This window comes from Sciurus vulgaris, assembly GCF_902686455.1.
Source record: "Sciurus vulgaris genome assembly, chromosome: 17".
In the NCBI taxonomy this organism is placed as follows: Eukaryota; Metazoa; Chordata; class Mammalia; order Rodentia; family Sciuridae; genus Sciurus; species Sciurus vulgaris.
Genome location: NC_136478.1, coordinates 62,384,384 through 62,405,853, shown reverse-complemented (window position 1 = coordinate 62,405,853; position 21,470 = coordinate 62,384,384). Strand labels below are relative to the sequence as shown.

Genomic DNA, 21,470 nt, shown 5'->3' with positions numbered 1-21,470 from the left:
CAGGGAAGCCACCACCAAAGGACCACGACCCTGTGCCCTCCACTCCCAACTCCTTAATGACACCCACAGCAGCAGGCAGAGACTTTGGAAAAAGGCGTTTATTGGTGTGGTGGTCTCAACACTCCCCATGAATCGGAACACACGGCCCCCAGGGCCCCCCGCCCCCCTCCCAGCAGCCCTGCCCTCCCCACCCCATCCCCCGGACCCTGGGAATGGAAGACAATGTGGGATGGGGCCCACGCCCCCGTCTGAGGTACAGTCACTGCCCCTTGCTCCCCGCCCCTCTCTGTCCTCTCCTCCACCAAGCTCTGGGTGGTGTGGTTTGGGGTGGGTGGGTGGGTGGCTACAGAGGGTCTCCAGGGAGTTGGAGCTGGTGACGTGGCGTCTTTTCTGGGCTCAGGATGTCTGCGAGGCCTCCCCCCCACTCTGTGGTGTGGGATACCAGGGTGGAGTGTCTGACAGTCAGAGCCGAGGCCACAGCCTCTCAGCATCCCTTCCTGACACCAGGGGCCCACCGGGGATCTACAGCTGGTCACCAGCTATAGACAGCTGGAGCCAGGGGGCTATTGCTGGTCGCAGTCGCTGGTGTGTGGGTGCGTGTGTCTGAGTGTGTGAGGACGGTCTGGTAAGCCTTTGGGAGGTACAGTCGTGGAGGTCAGGGAGTGGGAAGCCAGGAAGCCCACACCTGTGGGCCAGCTGCAGGGCCGGGGGCAGCTGGTTGGTACTGCAGGTGGCCAAGGGGAGTGGTGGCAGGGGTGGGGCAAAGCACTGAGGCGGAGGGGCGACTACTGTCACCAGCCTGACAGTTGGATGGAAGCACCGAAAGGCCCAGAAGGGGGCCAGAAAGTCCAGGGTGGGGAGGGACAGGGCAAGTGGAAGGCCTCAGGCCACTGAGCCAGTGATGGGGCCTCTGGCTACAGGCAGCAGGTGGCGCAGCAGGGGAGGAACATGCCAAGACAGAGTCCTCACCTCTTCCTAAAGGCTGAACAACTGCTTGACAGGGAGCAGCAACACCCCGCCCAGCTCCAGACCTGCCTGTGTGACAGTGGGGGGGGGGGGGGGGGGGACGTGCACGCGCAGGAAAGCCTGGCCGTTCTCTCACAGCTTCACTGAGGAGCGCCCGTCATACCTACCTCCAGGCAGAGGTGAGAGGCAGCAGGGGTGGGCAGGGGACATGGGGGTGGCAGCGGGGGAGAACGGCTGGTGCCCTCCCCCAGCCTCTCCCCCACACACACCTACACATACATGCGGGCTCACACTCACACACCCACCCACACACGAGCCCGTTGACAGCCTGAGCTAAGAGAGGGGTGTGGGGTGGCGGGGGTGGGTCACAACTGGAAACGTGAACGGGTGGCGAGAATGGCTGTAGAAAGATGCATAATTTTGCGTTATCCCTCACAGTGATGGGTTCTCTAAAGATCCTCCTCCTCCTCCTCCTCCTCTTCCTCTCTTCCTTCTCGGTGGCTGAGAGCTCTTCTGCCCCCTCGAGACCCACGGCGCTGGCTCCCCCTTTTCCTCTTCTCTTGGCCCGAGGCCCCCTGCAGGGGGAGGCGCTGGGCTGTACCTACAGCCTCCACCATAGCCAGCCCAGGGCAGAGAGCAGGGTCAGCGGCCCGGGGGGCCTCGGGGCTGAGTTCTCCAGGGATCCTGGGCCTAAGGGAAGAGGAAGGGTCATGGAAGGAGGCAGCAACAGGGAGGCCCCTGCGTGTCCCTCCAGGTGCTTTGTCGGAGCCCGTCCCTGAGGGTCTCTTTTAAGCCACCTATCAGGGGGCCTTTCTGAGACTTTCCTGTTTTTTGAGCCTTAGCTCTCCGATCTTCTCCACTCCTTCCCACTGTTTTAGCCCTGTCCTTCAGTCTTATGGATTCTGTCTGTCCAGCATTTCCACCAATTGTCTCATCCTCAGCATGGGCAAAACTGTTTTCTGGACTTTTCTGCCTTGGGCTGGCCACCCTCCCCCTCCCCCTTTAATACTTGTGCATATCGGTATTTCAGCACTGCGTCTCCATCCACCCAGCAGCTCAAGCCGAAGCCTCAGGAGCTTTTGACTCAGCTTCTCTCTTACCTCGGCACTGCACATCCAGTCTGGCAACTAGCCCACGGGTGCCACAGCCAAAGCAACTCTGGAGAGCGGCTTCATGCTCTCCATCCACCAGCTCTGGAGCTCTATAGCTGCCGCACCCTGGGCTCCCTGCCTCCATCTCACAGCCAAAGTGATCGTCTTTAGAATCCTCAACCAATGTCACTCCCTGCTTAAGTGCCTCCAGTGCTCTTGCCTGCTGTACAATAAGCCCAAACCCCTTATTAATGTGGCTGCGAGGCGAGATCTACTTTCCTCTTTTGCCACAGATTCCACAATTTCTCTGCCACGCCAAGCTGTCCTCGCTGTACCTTTGCATATGCTGTTCCCTTGCCTGCAAAGCCTTTCCAGCCGATGTGCACACGGCTGACTTCTTATCATTCTGGTCTCAGTTTTATGTTGCCCCTAAGGGAAGCTTGACTCTGATGACCTTGGGTAACACCTGCCACCTCTAATCCTATCCGTTTATTGCCAGCTCTTCTTGATATCCAAAATAATGTTTTGTTCATGTATTTGTTTGCTTATTTATCTACGTGTTCATTTAATAAATGCTTTTCAACTACTACTAGGCCATGACCTCGGCGAGTCCCCAAATCTTGTCTCTTTTGTGCACTGCTGTGTCCCAGCACCTGGCCCTTCGTGGGCGCTCAATCAGTATTGATCGAGTGGATCGGTTTCTTTACTCAGTCGCGTTGCTCAAGTCTCAGGGTTCCTCTTTCCTAAATGTGGGGCCAGTCAGGGGGTGGGTCCCCGGGTCTCCGCCTCCCCTCCCCGCCGCCGCGCGCAGACGCACGCAAGAGCCGCATGGAGGCGCTGGACGCTCCGAGCCGGTTGGCTGCGCGGCACGTGTAGTTGCCATAATGCCGGGCGCTCACGTTGGCGAAGAGAAGCATCGAGCGGGTGCGCTCCGTCTGCACCTTCAGGCCCTCGGCCGTGCCACTGCTCAGCCTGCCGGGGACGGGATCGGGGTTGGGACGGGCCCTCCTGGGGGCAGCGCCCAGTTCCCCGACTCGGCCTCCTCTGTCCCCTGGGGTCCTGGCGTTCTGCCGCGACCCCCAGCATCGGGCTCTAGCTCTCTAGCGCCTCAGGGATCCCTTCTCCAAGCACGTCGCCCCTGAGGGACACTGGACTCTCCCGGTGTGAGCCACAATCCCCAATCCCTACGGGCTCTCAAATTCAGTCCCAGTGGTCCCCTTGCCCACCAGATCCTCAGCATCGACTCGCGACCCCAGAACTTCTCCTTCAATAGTCCGGGAGGTGGGGCTCCAGCATTCATCCTGGGCCCAAGTTAGTCTCCCTGGGCTCAGCAGACCCCATAACCTAGAAGCTGGACCCTCACTTCTTAGGACACAGAACTCTGCCCCTCCACCCCCCCGCGCCCCGGCCCTGCCATCCAAGGGTCTGAGGACCTCCCCCTTCCTCCTCTCCACGGCCGGCCCTGGGGCTGTCCTCACAGTCTGTCATCCTTGTACCACTGGAAGTCCGCAGGCGGCACGGCCATGGCTTCGCAGCGCAGGAGGGCTGCCCGGCCCAGGGCGGTGCGCGCGCTGGTCACGTCCGTAATGGTCGGGGGATCTGGCGAGGGTGTAGGGTCAGCTAATTCTAGCAGCATGGGGACTCGGGGGTCCTGCTTCAGCAGCCTCCTCCCTCTGACCCGGGAGCCCCGCCCAGCTTTCTCCTCCAACTTACAGACCGCTCCTCCCCAGGGACCTAACGCCCACCCACTTTCGTGCCCAGTGCCTGGGGTCGGGGTGGGGGCTCACAGTTGACTGTGACCAGCACACGGCGGCTGTCGGGCGCCGAGTTAACCCCGTTGTGAGTCACGCACTCGTATTCCCCGGCCTGGCCCCTCTGGATGTCCGAAATCTCCAAGATCTCGCCCTCCGAAGTGAAGCCGTCTGTGGGGGAGGGAGCAGGAGGGGGCGGGGCCGGACACAAACACTTAACACGGGACAACACGGGCACAACACGGACACACATCAGCGGGGCGGGCACAGCAAGGCCTGGAGTGCCCGGGTCAGTAGGAGCCGGGAGGGACCTGAGGGGTTAGGGAGAGTGAGGATAGGGACTTGGGGACTGGAACCCAGAAGGTAGGGTCTTGGAATTTGAGGATTCAGAAGATCCAAAGGGATCTGGGATCTAATGACTCAGATCATGGTGTTCAGAGTATCCAGTGGGGTGGGAGATTTCAGGATCTTGGCTCTTGGGACTCAGAAGGATCCAGGAAATACAGGGGGAGGAATCCAGAATTCTGAGATCTAGTTCTTGGGGTTCAGGGAATTGAGATCTGATGATTGGAATCAGTTATCCAGATATCTGTGATCTCATAATAGATCTGCCATCCCAGAAGACCCTCTAGGAGTTAGGGAACCCAGGGATTCAGGAACTCAAGATCAGGATTGTGGGGTTCAGAAGACACAGTGGGGCAGGATCCAGGGATCTGAGGCTTAGTAACTGGGTTCTGGGATCTCAGGGGATCCAGGGATTAGGACCTAGCAATTGGCACCATGGGTCTCCACAGACCCAGTGAGTGAGGATCCCGGGATCTGAACCTGGTGGTGGAGATCCAGGTAAAGGGCTGGTGGGTGATGTCTGGGCCCTAGGCTGTCATGTTTGGAGGGAGCCCGAGTGGTGGTTCTCAGGGCTTGTTGAAACAGACTGTGGGGTGAGGATGGAGGGATCCTGGTCTCCTCTTGGTGTGGGAAGGGGCCTGAGAATTGCATTTCTGGCAAGTTCCCAGAGGATGCTGATGCTGGGGTCTGGGTACCACAATTTGAAACCACTGGCTAGAGAACTGAGCCCAAGAGAGGCGGCGGTGTGACTGGGAGGTGGGAGTGCGGCCAGGACCCAGGCTACAGCCTGGCTTAGGGCATCTGGAGGTGGGAAGCTGAGTCCAGGAGAATCAGTGAGCAGGTGGGGAGAAGCCAGGGCCACGGCTTGGTGGGGGTCTTTGGAGGTACTGGCCCAGACTGGGCAGCATGGGAAGCCAGTACTGGGGTCTGGTGAGGAAATAACTGGAGATTGGGCTGGGAGGGGACATCAAGACACCAGGAGGGCTGGGGGGGGGGGTCAGAATGAGGGAGAAGGGGGGTCTGGGAGTTCAGCTAGGAATATGGGGAATGAGGGGCCCAGATTGCAGAACTGGGAAGGGGCTTTGGGTCAGGGTTGGGGTCCTCACCTCGGAGCTGCCTCCAGGTGACTGTGGGCTCTGGTCGCCCCACAGCCAGGCAGAGCAGGTTGACATTGCCCCCCTCATTCACTGTCACGGGGGAAGAGATGTTCACAATGCGGGCAGGGACTGTGGGCAGCAGGAGAGGCCAGTGTGAGGCGTGTTGCACCCGTGGGGGTCCAGTCCCAGCCCTCCTCTCTCAGACCCAGGGTGCAGGCCAGCCTCCTCCCTCAGACCCAGGGTGCAGGCCCAGCCTCCTCCCTCAGACCCAGGGTGCAGGCCCAGCCTCCTCCCTCAGACCCAGGGTGCAGGCCCAGCCCTCCTCCCTTAGACCCAGGGTGCAGGCCAGCCTCCTCCCTCAGACCCAGGGTGCAGGCCCAGCCCTCCTCCCTCAGACCCAGGGTGCAGGCCCAGCCTCCTCCCTCAGACCCAGGGTGCAGGCCCAGCCCTCCTCCCTTAGACCCAGGGTGCAGGCCAGCCTCCTCCCTCAGACCCAGGGTGCAGGCCCAGCCCTCCTCCCTCAGACCCAGGGTGCAGGCCCAGCCCTCCTCCCTCAGACCCAGGGTGCAGGCCCAGCCTCCTCCCTTAGGCCCTCTGACACCTCCTTCTGTCTCCTCACTTGCCTCCTTGCCTCTTCTCAGCAGTCTCTGCCTGGGCCTGGCCCGGTGTCTGATTACTGGCTTTCTCTGTCTGACTTTTTTGCTATCATCCTAACTTTATCTTCTGGTCTGATTTCCTCCCTCCCTGGCTCTACTGGTTCCACTTTTATTTATTTGTCATTATAATTATAATTTTTTTTTTTTTTTTTTTTTTGAGTATGTTGGATTGAACCCAGGGGCCCTCTGGGCCACATCCCCAGCCTTTTTTATTTTTTATTTTGAGACAAGTTCTGACTAAGTTGCCAGGCTGGCCTGGGACTCGTGATCCTCCTGCCTCAGCAACTCAGGTTGCTGGGATCCTAGGCGTGTGCCACCTTGCCTGGCTACTTTTATTTTTTATTATTTTAAAATTAACTTATTTAATAAATACACATATGGTGCTTCCTGTGTGGTAGACTGTGTGCTAACTCCTTCACCAAAATCCCGTCACTGGACCCCCACTCTGCTCTGGGGTGGGCGTCACCCTGTCGCACCAGTTCTAATACCCATGGGTCTTACTTTCCCTCCTCCCTTTGCTCATTCTCTCATCAGGACTAGCTTTGTGATGCAGGGAAGCAGTTTAATTGGGCAGTTTTTTCTTTTCTTGTAAAGAGTAAAACACAGGTGGCCCTTCTGACTGGGGTGGCGTGAGTGCCAGTTCCAGGGCCAGGAGGCGGAGCCGGAGGCCTCCTCTTGCAGGTGGGTCCCTTGCAGGAGGGTGTTGGCACTGAGGTTGTAACCTGGACAGTCTGGCTCCTGAGCTGGGGCTTGTCAGGACTCCCTGTCTCTGGGGTCTTGTCCTTCCGTGTGCTCGCTGCCTTCCAGACCACTTCTGCTGGCCAGTGAAGCAGCCTCCTGGGCTTGTGCCTCCTACTCTGCGGTGGGCCCTTGCAGCCCGAGGCCTGGTACTGTGAATTCTGTGTAGTGGCCACAGGGAACTTGCCGCTGCACACCTGGCTCATTCTGCCCCTGGCCCCGCCAAAGCTTTCAGCTCAGCCATCCTGGGAGCCCTCCCTGAGCCCCTCCCAGGGAAATCAGCTCCCTAGGGGTAGGGACAGTCCGCCATTGTGCACCGCAGGTTGGAACAGCCCCGCGGGGTGCGCCCTCTGTAGATGGGCTCTCCTGCTCCAGAACCGTCTCAAGGAACTGTCACCAGGGGCAGGGCTTTCCCTTCTGCCTGGCTAACACCCATGAGGGCAGGGTGCTGTCTGTCTCCCACTTGGACGTGTCCCCACCCCAGCACAATGCAGCCTGTCGCTGTGGCCCTCCCCCTGCTCCTCACCCCACCCGCTCCCGGGGCCCTGGCCAGGCTCACCATGCACAATGAGGTAGACCTGAGTGGTGTACGGCTGCTGGCGGGTCTGGAAGGAGCAGGTGTAGAGGCCCTCGTCCCCGAGCCCCACCTGGGTGATGAGGATGGAGAACTCGTCGGGCGTGTTGCTGAGCAGCCGCACCCGAGGGTCGCTGGTCCAGCGGTCATTGCCGGCGTACAGGATGTTGGAGCGGTTCAGCCAGGCCACGCGGGTCACGTGCTCGTCGATGAAGCAGCTGTAGGGTGAGGGTGGGAGAGGGGTTTCTCTGCTGGCCCTGCTGTGCAAGCTGGCAGGTGGCAGCTGAGCCTCAGAGAGATGATGTGCTGATGTCAAGTGTCAGAGACCCAGAGGGGCACAGGCGCCCTGGGAAGAGGGGTAAAGAGACCCAGAGAGAGACCAAGTCCCAGAGAGGGGGACACAGAGACCGAGAGAGAGAGAGAGAGAGAGAGAGAGAGAGAGAGAGAGAGAGAGGACAGGAGGACAGACCAGGGGGTGGGCGCGCAGAGACCCAGAGAGAGGGAAGAGACCCAGGGAAGAGAATAGAGACCCAGAAAAAGAGAGATAGAAACCTAGAGAGAGGGGCAGAGACCCAGGGAGAGGGACAGAGATGCAGGGAGAGAGGCAGAGACCCAGGAAGAGGAAAAGGGACCCAGAGAGAGGGACAGAGATCCAGGGAATAGAGACCAAGAAGGACAGGGACAGAGATCCAGCGAGAGGGGCAGAGATCCAGGGAGAGGGGCAGAGACCCAGAAAAAGAGGGGCAGAGACCCAGAGAGAGGAACAGAGATCCAGAGAGAGGGACAGAGGGGCAGAGACCCACCGAGAGGGACAGAGATTCAGGGAGAGGGGCAGAGATCCAGAGAGGAACAGAGATCCAGAGAGAGGGACAGAGGGGCAGAGACCCACCGAGAGGGACAGAGATCCAGGGAGAGGGACAGAGACCCAGAGAGGAACAGAGATCCAGGGAGAGGGACAGAGGGGCAGAGACCCAGGGAGAGGGACAGAGATCCAGGGAGAGGGACAGAGATCCAGGGAGAGGGACAGAGATCCAGGGAGAGGGACAGAGACCCAGAGAGGAACAGAGATCCAGAGAGAGGGACAGAGGGGCAGAGACCCAGGGAGAGGGACAGAGATTCAGAGAGAGGGACAGAGACCCAGAGAGGAACAGATCCAGAGAGAGGGACAGAGGGGCAGAGACCCACCGAGAGGGACAGAGATTCAGGGAGAGGGGCAGAGATTCAGGGAGAGGGACAGAGATCCAGGGAGAGGGACAGAGACCCAGAGAGGAACAGAGATCCAGAGAGAGGGACAGAGGGGCAGAGACCCAGGGAGAGGGACAGAGATTCAGAGAGAGGGGCAGAGACCCAGAGAGGAACAGAGATCCAGGGAGAGGGACAGAGGGGCAGAGACCCAGGAAGAGGGACAGAGATCCAGGAAGAGGGACAGAGACCCAGAGAGGAACAGAGATCCAGAGAGAGGGACAGAGGGGCAGAGACCCACCGAGAGGGACAGAGATTCAGGGAGAGGGACAGAGACCCAGAGAGGAACAGAGATCCGGAGAGAGAGACAGAGGGGCAGAGACCCACCGAGAGGGACAGAGATTCAGGGAGAGGGGCAGAGATCCAGGGAGAGGGACAGAGATCCAGGGAGAGGGACAGAAACCCAGAGAGGAACAGAGATCCAGAGAGAGGGACAGAGGGGCAGAGACCCAGGGAGAGGGACAGAGATTCAGAGAGAGGGGCAGAGACCCAGAGAGGAACAGAGATCCAGGGAGAGGGACAGAGGGGCAGAGACCCAGGGAGAGGGACAGAGATTCAAGGAGAGGGGCAGAGACCCAGAGAGGAACAAAGATCCAGAGAGAGGGACAGAGGGGCAGAGACCCAGGGAGAGGGACAGAGATTCAGGGAGAGGGACAGAGACCCAGAGAGGAACAGAGATCCAGAGAGAGGGACAGAGGGGCAGAGACCCAGGGAGAGGGACAGAGATTCAGGGAGAGGGACAGAGATTCAGGAAGAGGGACAGAGATCCAGGAAGAGGGACAGAGACCCAGAGAGGAACAGAGATCCAGAGAGAGGGACAGAGATCCAGGGAGAGGGACAGAGACCCAGCGAGAGGAACAGAGATCCAGGGAGAGGGACAGAGATTCAGGGAGAGGGACAGAGACCCAGAGAGAAACAGAGATCCAGAGAGAGGGACAGAGGGGCAGAGACCCAGGGAGAGGGACAGAGATTCAGGGAGAGGGACAGAGATTCAGGAAGAGGGACAGAGGGCAGAGACCCAGGGAGAGGGACAGAGATTCAGGGAGAGGGACAGAGATTCAGGAAGAGGGACAGAGATCCAGGAAGAGGGACAGAGACCCAGAGAGGAACAGAGATCCAGAGAGAGGGACAGAGATCCAGGGAGAGGGACAGAGACCCAGCGAGAGGAACAGAGATCCAGGGAGAGGGACAGAGATTCAGGGAGAGGGACAGAGATCCAGGGAGAGGGACAGAGATACAGGGAGAGGGACAGAGACCCAGAGAGGAACAGAGATCCAGAGAGAGGGACAGAGGGGCAGAGACCCAGGGAGAGGGACAGAGATTCAGGGAGAGGGGCAGAGACCCAGAAAAAGAGGGGCAGAGACCCACCGAGAGGAACAGAGATCCAGGGAGAGGGACAGAGACCCAGCGAGAGGAACAGAGATCCAGAGAGAGGGACAGAGATTCAAGGAGAGGGGCAGAGACCCAGGGAGAGGGACAGAGATACAGGGAGAGGGACAGAGACCCAGAGAGTAACAGAGATCCAGAGAGAGGGACAGAGATCCAGGGAGAGGGACAGAGATCCAGGGAGAGGAACAGAGATCCAGGGAGAGGGACAGAGACCCAGGGAGAGGGGCAGATATCCAGAGAGAGGGACAGAGACCCAGGGAGAGGGACAGAGATCCAGGGAGAGGGACAGAGACCCAAGAGGAACAGAGATCCAGGGAGAGTGACAGAGACCCAGGGAGAGACACAGAGATCCAGGGAGAGGGACAGAGACCCAGAAAACCAAGGGCAGAGACCGAGAGAGGAACAGAGACCCAGGGAGAGGGGCAGAGACCCAGAAAAAGAGAGGCAGAGACCCAGAGAGAGGAACAGAGATCCAGAGAGAGGGACAGAGACCCAGAGAGGAACAGAGATCCAGAGAGAGGGACAGAGATCTAGGGAGAGGGACAGAGACCTAGCGAGAGGAACAGAGATCCAGAGAGAGGGACAGAGATTCAGGAGAGGGGCAGAGACCCAGGGAGAGGGACAGAGATACAGGGAGAGGGACAGAGACCCAGAGAGGAACAGAGATCCAGAGAGAGGGACAGAGATTCAAGGAGAGGGGCAGAGACCCAGAGAGAGGGACAGAGATCCAGGGAGAGGGACAGAGATCCAGGGAGAGGAACAGAGATCCAGGGAGAGGGACAGAGATACAGGGAGAGGGACAGAGACCCAGAGAGGAACAGAGATCCAGAGAGAGGGACAGAGATTCAAGGAGAGGGGCAGAGACCCAGAGAGAGGGACAGAGATCCAGGGAGAGGGACAGAGATCCAGGGAGAGGCACAGAGATCCAGGGAGAGGGACAGAGACCCAGGGAGAGGGGCAGATATCCAGGGAGAGGGACAGAGACCCAGGGAGAGGGACAGAGATCCAGGGAGAGGGACAGAGACCCAAGAGGAACAGAGATCCAGGGAGAGTGACAGAGACCCAGGGAGAGACACAGAGATCCAGGGAGAGGGACAGAGACCCAGAAAAACAAGGGCAGAGACCCAGAGAGAGGAACAGAGATCCAGAGAGAGGAACAGAGATCCAGGGAGATGGACAGAGACCCAGAAAAAGAGGGGCAGAGACCCAGAGAGAGGAACAGAGATCCAGAGAGAGGAACAGAGATCCAGGGAGAGTGACAGAGACCCAGGGAGAGACACAGAGATCCAGGGAGAGGGACAGAGACCCAGAAAAACAAGGGCAGAGACCCAGAGAGAGGAACAGAGATCCAGAGAGAGGGACAGAGATTCAGGGAGAGGGACAGAGATTCAGGGAGAGGGACAGAGACCCAGAAAAACAAGGGCAGAGACCCAGAGAGAGGAACAGAGATCCAGAGAGAGGAACAGAGATCTAGGGAGAGGGACAGAGATTCAGGGAGAGGGACAGAGACCCAGAAAAAGAGGGGCAGAGACCCAGAGAGAGGAACAGAGATCCAGAGAGAGGGACAGAGATCTAGGGAGAGGGACAGAGATTCAGGGAGAGGGGCAGAGACCCAGAAAAACAAGGGCAGAGACCCAGAGAGAGGAACAGAGATCCAGGGAGAGGGACAGAGATCTAGGGAGAGGGACAGAGATTCAGGGAGAGGGACAGAGATTCAGGGAGAGGGACAGAGACCCAGAGAAAGAGGGGCAGCGATCCAGAGAGAGGAACAGAGATCCAGGGAGAGGGACAGAGATCCAGGGAGAGGGACAGAGATCCAGGGAGAGGGACAGAGATTCAGGGAGAGGGACAGAGACCCAGCGAGAGGAACAGAGATCCAGGGAGAGGGACAGAGACCCAGGGAGAGACACAGAGATCCAGGGAGAAGGACAGAGACCCAGAAAAACAAGGGCAGAGACCCAGAGAGAGGAACAGAGATCCAGGGAGAGGGACAGAGATCTAGGGAGAGGGACAGAGATTCAGGGAGAGGGACAGAGATTCAGGGAGAGGGACAGAGACCCAGAGAAAGAGGGGCAGAGATCCAGAGAGAGGAACAGAGATCCAGGGAGAGGGACAGAGATCCAGGGAGAGGGACAGAGATCCAGGGAGAGGGACAGAGATTCAGGGAGAGGGACAGAGACCCAGCGAGAGGAACAGAGATCCAGGGAGAGGGACAGAGATCCAGAGAGAGGGACAGAGATCCAGGGAGAGGGACAGAGACCCAGCGAGAGGAACAGAGATCCAGGGAGAGGGACAGAGATTCAGGGAGAGGGACAGAGATCCAGGGAGATGGACAGAGATCCAGGGAGAGGGGCAGAGACCCAGAGAGGAAGAGAGATCCAGAGAGAGGGACAGAAGGGCAGAGACCCAGCAAGAGGGACAGAGATTCAGGGAGAGGGACAGAGATTCAGGGAGAGGGGCAGAGACCCAGAGAGAGGGACAGAGACCCAGGGACAGGGACAGAGACCCAGAGAGGGACAGAGACCCAGAGAAGAACAGAGATCCAGAGAGAGGGACAGAGATTCAGGGAGAGGGGCAGAGATCCAGGGAGAGGGACAGAGATTCAGGGAGAGGGACAGAGATTCAGGGAGAGGGGCAGAGATCCAGGGAGAGGGACAGAGGGGCAGAGACCCAGGGAGAGGGACAGAGATCCAGCGAGAGGGATAGAGATTCAGGGAGAGGGACAGAGATTCAGGGAGAGGGACAGAGACCCAGAGAGAGGAACAGAAATCCAGGGAGAAGGACAGAGATCCAGGGAGAGGGGCAGAGACCCAGGGAGAGGGACAGAGAGAGGGACAGAGATCCAGAGAAGGGAACAGAGACCCAGAAAGATGGGGTCAGAGATCCAGTAAAAGATGGACAGAGACCTAGAGAGAGGGGACAGGGACCCTCGTGAAGCGAGGAGAGACCTGGTGAGGCAGTGACCCACTCTCATTTAGGTCGGCCACGATGCAGTCTCTACGCCCGGGCTGTGACCTGGACGTGGTAAGCTCAGGCGCCACACTCCTCTGACAGACAGGGACCCAGGCCCTGGAGTGGAACTGGGCTCAGAGTCCACGCTCCTTACGGCCTGATGGGGATGGCGTGGCCCAGGCTCTCCCTGCCAGGATCGCCCCACCTGGTGCGCGGGCCCTAGGTGAGGGGCGAGGGACCCCGATTCCTGACTCCCATGCGGGGGTACCTGAGGGTGGCGTTGTCGCCTTCGCACACGGTGTAGTTGTCCGCAGGGGAGCTGAACTCCAGGCTCTGGGACAGCAGCCCTGTGGAAGAAGAGGTCGCTTAGCCCTGGCAGGAGGGGAGGTGGGCGTGGCACGTGGGTGCACACCCTGGGGACACAGAGCATCTACCCGCCTCCACTTGCATTCCCAGATGACCTAAACCCGGCAGACGCACAGACACACCCACACGCACCTTCTCCTGGGCCTGACTGACAGATGGGGACACGCAAGCACACACCTCCAGACACAGAGGCAACACCCAACATGGCACACATACAGATACACGGATGCACGGGCACACACACACATGCATGCAGAGATGTGTGCACACAATAAACACCTTACAGATGTGGGTATGCGGACACACACCTGCGCAGTTTCACGAGCACACAGAATACATTCACAGTGCACAGGGACATCCACGCGCACAGATTCATGATTACACAGACACACGTGCATGTGCACAGATGGGACAGTGTATACATTTACACATGCAGAGGCACTGCATCACAGATACAGGCACGTGGACCCAGCACTTGTGTAGACACACACATGCAGAGATGCATGCATGCATGCACACACACACACACACGTGCACACATTCACACAGATTCACAGGCTGGTGAATGCACAGGATATATAAACACACAAACATACACACATAAGGAATACGTGTGCATAGATATACACACGTGCACAGATCCACGTGCACACAGACCCACACACACACACTGACACACATGAATTCAGAAGGACGTGGCAGGCATACGGAGCCAGCATGCACCACTCAACACGGACGTTTCCGCACACAGACATGCAGACACACACCTGTATGCATGGTGCATGGCCACACACGAACCTTCGCACACACACACCTGCGGCTGTGCTCGCAGGCACACGCCCATGCCCGCCTGCACACTCCAGCGCGGCCCACAGGCCCCATCAGACCCCCCATTCATCTCTCTGTGGACCGTGGCCAGTCAGCTGGACCCGGGCCAGGGAGTGGGGGCTGGGCATGCGGAGGCGGTGGAGACAGCATGGGGCAGAGAGGGAGGGAGGCCGCTGGATGACCTTGGGCGCCAGAGCGGAGGGCCCTGTGCGGCTGCCCTGCCCCCAGCCTGGGAAGAGGAGCTAATTAATCTAATGAATTAATTGCCCGTGCTGCCCCGATGACTCCCGGGGGCCCTCTCCATCAGCAGCCCCTCAGGACGGGGCCGGACAGAGCCAAGTGCAGCTGGCGGGCCCTGGGCTTGGGCCTGGGCCCTGCAGCCCCTCAGCCCCGGCTCACCAGGCCAGGGTCCCTGCATGCTTTAAGAACCCAGCTGGAGGGAGGGCCTGGTCCTCACCATGCTCAGCCCTGCTCACGACAGAAGGGACACACAGAGTCACCAGGGCCTGGGAAGGACACAGAGCCACAGCAGGCCAGGAGATGGTCCCAGCTCTTCAGTCACACACAAGGCTATGGCCCTGCTCACAGGAACCAACCAGCACAGAGTCACGCTGACACCCATGGCCCAGATGCACGCCAGCAGGTCAGCTGGAAAAGGCAGCTCTTTCCCAGGAGCAGTCAGACTGGGCACTCAGTCACTGAGGGACAGTTCCAGTCAACAGCACCTGTAGACTAAGTCACCCTGCCAATGCCACTGGTTCCCACAGAGCTCCTCCCGCACCAACGGAGCTGCCAAGTCCACATCCAGTTACAGACTACCCAGGGGTGTGACCCACGCACACTGGCCTGACCCGTCACACTGACATCACTGGCCCACGGGGACCCTCCTCCAGCCCCACTCTGAAAGGCCCAGGTCAGACTTCCACAAAGCTAAACCTGTGCAGGCACACAGCTGCACTGTCACTTCCCCTCAGATCCAAAAGGCCACCCCGGGCTGAGGATCAGGTGCACAAAGTCATGCTGTCACCTAAGATCAGATCACGCATGGCCACACACAGCCACACAGGGAGTCGGAGAGTCGCACACAAAGAGATACACCTGGACCAAAAGGCGATCCTGGCTCTTGCCATCAGTTTTCTGAAACAGTCACTGGCGGGCACCAAGATCCTTCCAAAATGGGCCAACACAGACAGACAGACCTTGCCCCCCAGGACCTGCATCCTAGACCAGGGTTCCCCAGCCTCAGTCCTGCTAACGTTCAGGCCGGACTGTCCTGTGCACTGCAGGGTGTTTGGACCTCCCGCTCTGGACCCATAGCGCTCCCCACCCCACAAGCAACTCAGCAGACCGTGGGAGGTCCCCTAGGGGGAGATCACACCGCACTGTCCCACCCAGACGTGCCCCAAAGACAGGAAGGCCTGAGGCTAAAAGGGGAGCTGTCCAAGGTGCCGCTCCAGGTTCAGTAGATACAGGGAGCGCCACCCAGACGGGCCAAACCCACAAACCAGGGCCCTGGACGGGGAATGGAGCCCTGCAGAGGCAAGCAGGACATACTGGCAGACAGACACATACTCCCACCACGGGTGTATGTCCACGCCCAGGGCTGACTGCACCCCTCCCGGGGCTCCCACTCAGGACCCCTCAGTCTGTGTCTGTGCGGAACCCTGGTGTCACTCTCGGCCTTGTGTCCCCTGGCTCCTGTGGTCCAGTTCTGCACAGTCCTCTACTCTCCAGCACATTCACTGTCCCATTGAAACCTTCTTCTCTAGGGTTCCCACTGCCAAGGGGCCTCCCAGATTTGCCAGGGGAGCTCCTACCCAGATCACATGGGCCTTGGAAAGAAGTTGTCTGTCTTGGAGCCTGGCCCATGGGCAGTCCCAGGAAATGTGTGATAAGCAAATCCAGTCCTCAAGCAGGCCTTTGGTCCTGGTCCTTGTCTATGAATACAGATATCCCAGGCCTTTGCATCTGTCTCACAAAACCCCCAAACTCTGGGATCAGGAGGCCACCTCTGTGCTGTGTGGCCTAGGACAAGTCCCTTCCCCTCTCTGGGCTGTACTCAATGGGGGTAGGGGTCAGCCACTCATTTGTTCAGGGCTGAGCTTCAGAGTCCACAGCCCACTTTGTCCACGGGTCTGGTTCCTCCCCTGTCAGGGCCCTGATCACCCTGGGTTGCGTCGTGTCTGCTGTCCTCACCAGATGGGAGCTCCTCTGTGTTCCAGCATGGCCCGGCTCGCCTGGCCCTCAGGAAGCCTCAGGAGACGCTTACTGTCTCACAGGCCAGCGTCTCGTTCCCGCAGTGCAGGGTACCTCCGCTAGAGCTCGGAGCACACTGTGCTGTCAGACTTCCCCAGCAGACTAGCAGTTCCTTGAGGGTAGAGCCTGGTTCTGACTCAGGTCGGTGTCCCTAGCATCTCCCAGCAAGGGACCTGGCCCACTGGAGGCCTTGGTGAATGAATGACTATAAATGGATTCTGTGACACCTTCAACCCTTGAACTCCTATTCATGCCTCAAGACACCAACATAAATGCCCCTTCTTTCAGGAGAACCTTTCTGACTCCTCAAGGCAAAGTCCGTGCCCCCTCTTCTGGGCACCCTGTGACTCAGCTGAGATGGTGTTCATGGTCCCTCCCTCTCCTGACCAGCAGTTCCCTGAAGACCTGACTCTTGACTGTGTCCCCCAGGGCTGGGCCTGGTTAAGAACTGGGAAGGATTTGTGAGAGGGAATGGGAGGTCTTCAGAGGCTGGAGAGCAGACCCCATGGGCCTGAACTGGGAAACCAAATGTCTGCCCCACCGTTTTGGCCTGGTGACCCCCTGGTCAACCTGAGCCTCCTCAGTTTGCCCAAGTGAAAAAATGAAAAAAATAAGAGTTCTCCACAAGGGTCTGGGCGAGGGCTTCCCTGTGACCAGGCGTGGCACGCAGAGGGCCACAGACGCCAACCACTTCCGCCGCAGCACGCCTTTTTTATACATGGCTGCTGGGACTGCGCCCAGGGCACTCTACCATTGAGCTGTATCCCCAGTTCTTTTTTATTTTTTATTTTGAGACAGGGTCTCGCCGATTGCTGAGGCTGGCCTTGAACTGGTGATCCTCCTCCTGCCTCAGCCTCCCGATTTGCTGGAATTACAGGCGTGGGCCACTCTGCCTGGCCAGCACCTTCCTTCTAAAGAAACGTTTATGGCTATTCCTGGGCTGACACTGGTCTTTCCAGATGGGGCGGGCAGGGCTGCGTCTGGGCTGCTGATGGCCCTGTGTCATCAGGTCCCACCACTGCCAGCACCTTCTACCACGACCCAGCATAGCTCCCCAGGGGGGGCAAGAGAAAAGAGCGGGGTGCTGGAGGACCCCATTCAAATCCCAGGCTTGCCAGTCACTTCACTTCTCTGAGACTCAGTTTCCCCGCCTGTAAGTGGGAACAGTAATCGGGCCTCCCTCTCGGGGACGCGGGTGGATTAAAAGAGGAAATTCAAGGGGTGGGTGTAGGGCGGCTGGGGCTGGCCCAGGGCTGGCAACCAGCTGTCCTGTGCGGGAGCTGGCTGATAGGAAGACCAAACGCAGGCACCAGGAGGCCTCCTGGGGGACAGTGGGATCACACAGGATCACAGTGGGCCCCTGCCCTGAGGGACTTACAGTCCACACAGTCCAGCCTGGCAGGCTTCACACCTGTGTGGTAAATCCAGGAATGAAGGTCACAGACAGGTGAGTTCCCTTAAGAAAGGGACTTCTAAGAGCCGAGTGACCCTGAGTTGGAGGTAAGACTCAGGCAAAGCTGGGCCCCTCCAGTGGCTCTGGTAGGAATGCTCTGATCCCACAGTCCTAGAAGCCACGGGCTGGGGGTACCCGGGGCCCAGGCAGTGTGTGTGAGCTTGTGAGTCCTGGGGACAAGGAGACCCAGGATCTGGCTGGGGAGGGCGTGAGAAGGGGCTGGGCCTGGTGCACCTGGCACCAGGAACCCCCAGACGCCCCCTGTCTGCTCACCCGGGAGGCCCGGGAGTCCAGATGGTGGGCCCAGCGCCCCGGAACTGAAAGCTCATGTTGGCTGCCACCTCACCATGGGTCCTCACCACAGGGCCTCTGCCCCTGCCGTCCCCAGGACCTGTTCAAGGCTGACTTCTCCTCTTCTGAAATCAGGTCATTCTCACCTGCCGAGTCTCGGCTTCCTCCGCCACCCAACTCCTGCCCCAAGTCACCCCTGCCTTTTCTGTGCCACTTCCACTCTCTGAAATGGCCTATTTGCTTGTCTGTGAGGTTTTGCTGCTGTTTTTTGACCCTGGCCTGCTCGCAGCCATGTGTACCTCTGAGTTCCGGGGACAGCGACTCCGGGCTCTATGAGCACTTCCACAATGAACCACCCAAGCAGAGCCCACAATTCAGTCCAGCTGGGAGCTCAGAAGTCCCATGGACAGCTGGTCAGGGGCAGCCAGGACTCGACCTTCCTGTCCTCTCCTTGGTTATTGTCGCCCCACCAGCTGCCCATGGGGTAAAACATGGGCTGCCTTTTGATTTTGTTGAATTGTTTCAGGATACGGTGCATCTACTTTTGTGAATGAAAATGTTCACTTGAGGATGTGCGTGTGTGTGTGTGTGTGTGTGTGTGTATAAAAGATTTAGAAAAAAATTAAAAGTAGATTAATATTTATGGATGCCTTGGAGTTTTTGTTAAGTGAAAATAAGCCAGTTGAAGAGAAATGGGCTTATTTTGTTTCTATTTTGGGGAAAAAAACAAAACAAAACATCACCCAACCAATCAGTCCTCTTCTTACACTGACCTGCGTGTTGCGTCTGAGCTTGTGTCAGGGAGAGAAGCCGCTGCTCGCCCAGGATCCGGGAGGGCGGGTGTGAGCAGGCCAGGCTGGGGCACCATGGGGTTTGCTCTTACATCTGTTGCAAAGTGCACTGTTCTACTCACGTGCCGCTTGGAACTTGGAAAATATGATAAAAGAGGAGAATGCACTATTTTGCATATCTTACCACTGCCCACCGGTGGGTGGGCTGAGTGCCTGTCCAGCACCTAGCTGTCATGGCTCACCCCACCCCATCATCTCTTGTCCTCCAATCTCAGATGGGGAACCTAAGACCACACATAGGACAGGAACTGGCCAAGGCCACAGGCTACCCCTGGCTCTGCTAGTGCTCCCTGCCAGGATGTGTGCAGGGCAATGATTTCTGGGGTGTTGAAGACAGAAAGTGGAAGACAGGAAGTCACCTGGAGAGTAAAGGAGGAAGGGGAGGAAGGGAGGAGAAATAGGTCACAAAGGAACAGGGAGTGGGGGAGGAAGAGCCAGCAAGAAGGGAAAAATGAACCAGAGGTGAAGGAGGACTGAGGGATGAGCGAGGGAGCCAGGAAGAGGAGGGACTCGAGTGTGGGGTGACCATGGGGAACAGTTTGAGAGTCAGAGAGACAGATGTGACAGCCAAGACCAGCAGAAATGAGACAAAGACCCAGAGACAGAAACGGATGGAATGTCACCACCAAATAACAGACAGGACAGGTGTCTCTGGAAATGGCCAAGACACAGAGACCCAAAGAGACCAGTGACAGGGACAGAGAGGAACACAGCTGTGGTCAGCAAGTCAGACAACTGTCAGCCTTCTGTACCAGCCAGGGACCAGTCCTGACCTGATCCCATGTGGGGACGAGGTGTCCTGTCTGGATGAGGCTGTCTGGGTGTCTGCAGGTGCCGCTTGGGGTTGGGTGCTGTGGCAGTGTTTGTGCCGCTGTGCGTGTCTGGTAGGCAGGCTGAGAGAGGCTGCCTCTTTGATGCTGCTGAGGTCACTGTGTTGGGGTTTCTTGTCCATGACTCTAACCCTGGGTGGGTCAAGGCCTGGGGGAATCCTCCAGAAGCACTGGACCAGCACGGTTCCCTGCCTCCCAAGCACCGCCTAGCAGCCTCCCACTCTTCCCTTCCTCTTGGGGGCATCTCCCTAGCCATCCCCTCCCAGCCAGGCCCGCTGGGGAGACACAGGGTCCAGTCACACATCCTCCACCAGGACTCCCTCAAGCTCAGCTGGAGACCCTCCCTCAGGCCCTGTCTCCCCTGGTAGGGTTGAGCTTAACCCTGTGACCTGCATTAACGCTTCCCCCTCTCCTCCTCTTCCAATGGGTCCCTGTCCTTCATCTGTCCATCTGGCATTCTCTGTCCAGTCCCCCAAATCCAGACATTCATCAGAGCTTTGGAATCAGTCCCCAGCGCAGCACCCCAACTACCTGGATCCCAGTACCATTCCCCCACATAACTGCAACACCCCAAACGCGGACACTTTCTCTCAACCCAGAAGACCCAACTAGGATATTTCAGCTCCTTCCTCCCTTTTCCCGGCCCTGGGATTTAGGTCTGTGGACACTGTGTCCCCTCCTATACTGACCCTGGGAAGATATCCATCCCCCCACTTCTGCCCAGAGACGCATGCCCCAGCCCCCAGGCAAGAGCTCCCTCAGGGACCCTCTCCAGACAGAGACAAGACCCTTGACCCGCATCATTCCCCACGTAGCACCCCAACTCAGTTCGCCGACAAAGCTCGGGGACCCCTGCTCCAGTGTCAAGCCCCCTCCCTGATCCTGAGGCGCACGCTCGTGGCCCCCAGGCCCGGACAAGGTGTCCGCGACCCCCATGCTGGCTGGCGAGGAGAAGCGGACCTCCGCCCCTGGGCCCAGGATCCAGCCCCGGGACACGATCCCCCAGCCCGGGGCGCGGATCGGGACTTGCGAGGACCCCCTTCCCGGCCAGGGAACGCAACCCCCGCGGCGGGCCCAGACCTCGGCGTCCAGCGCTCCCCTCCCGGCCCGGGGACGCAGCCCCGCACCCCTGTCCCATCCCCCGCCCCGGACCCTGGAGTCCCGGCCGAGCCCCCCGCCCCCGGCGCTGCGGTACCTCGGCTGATGACGGCCAGGCCGGCCAGGGCGGCGGCGGCGAGGAGCCGGAGCCGGGCCCCGGGCGCAGGGGGGGGCATCGCGGCAGCGGCGGCGCGGAGGGGGAGGGGAGGGGGGGGCCGGTCCGGGGCGCGCGAGGCCTGGGGGAGAGGGGGAGGGGGAGGGGGACCCCGCCTGCGGCTGCACCGGCCCGGGGGGCGGCGGGGGCGGGGGGAGGGGGCTGGGGGGGCGCGACGAGGCGGCCGGAGCTGCAGCAGACCCGGGGAGGGGGGCGGCGCTGACGGGCAGGGAGACCGGCCAATCAGGGAAAGCGGGGGGCCGCGGAGGCGGGGCCGAGGGGGGGTTGCTTGTTGGAGGGAGAGGCCTTTGTTACTGCGGCCCGGCCCCCACCCCGCCCGCCCTGGGCGCCCCGTCCTCGGCTACAACGCCCGGGTCTGAGACTCTTCCTAAACCCGGCTCCCTCCTTCAGGTTCCAGTCTCCTCCTCCCTCAGACCCAGGGGTCCAGCCCAGCCTCCTCCCTCAGACCCAGGGGTCCAGCCCAGCCTCCTCCCTCAGACCCAGGGTCCAGCCCAGCCTCCTCCCTCAGACCCAGGGTCCAG

The 21,470-nt window shown here is 59.3% G+C and overlaps 1 protein-coding gene across 1 annotated transcript; it reads right to left on the bottom strand.

The window, feature by feature from the left end:
* Positions 1-1,433: 1,433 nt before the first annotated feature.
* Positions 1,434-21,045, bottom strand: IGLON5 (IgLON family member 5). Its single transcript, XM_079120002.1, has 8 exons — positions 20,872-21,045; positions 13,070-13,148; positions 7,204-7,436; positions 5,260-5,379; positions 3,845-3,979; positions 3,536-3,656; positions 2,875-3,029; positions 1,434-1,656 (listed from the first exon to the last, which is right to left on the bottom strand). The coding sequence occupies exons 1-8, from the start codon at positions 20,948-20,950 to the stop codon at positions 1,568-1,570; spliced, it is 1,011 nt and encodes a 336-aa protein (XP_078976128.1). The 5' UTR covers positions 20,951-21,045; the 3' UTR covers positions 1,434-1,567.
* Positions 21,046-21,470: the final 425 nt, after the last annotated feature.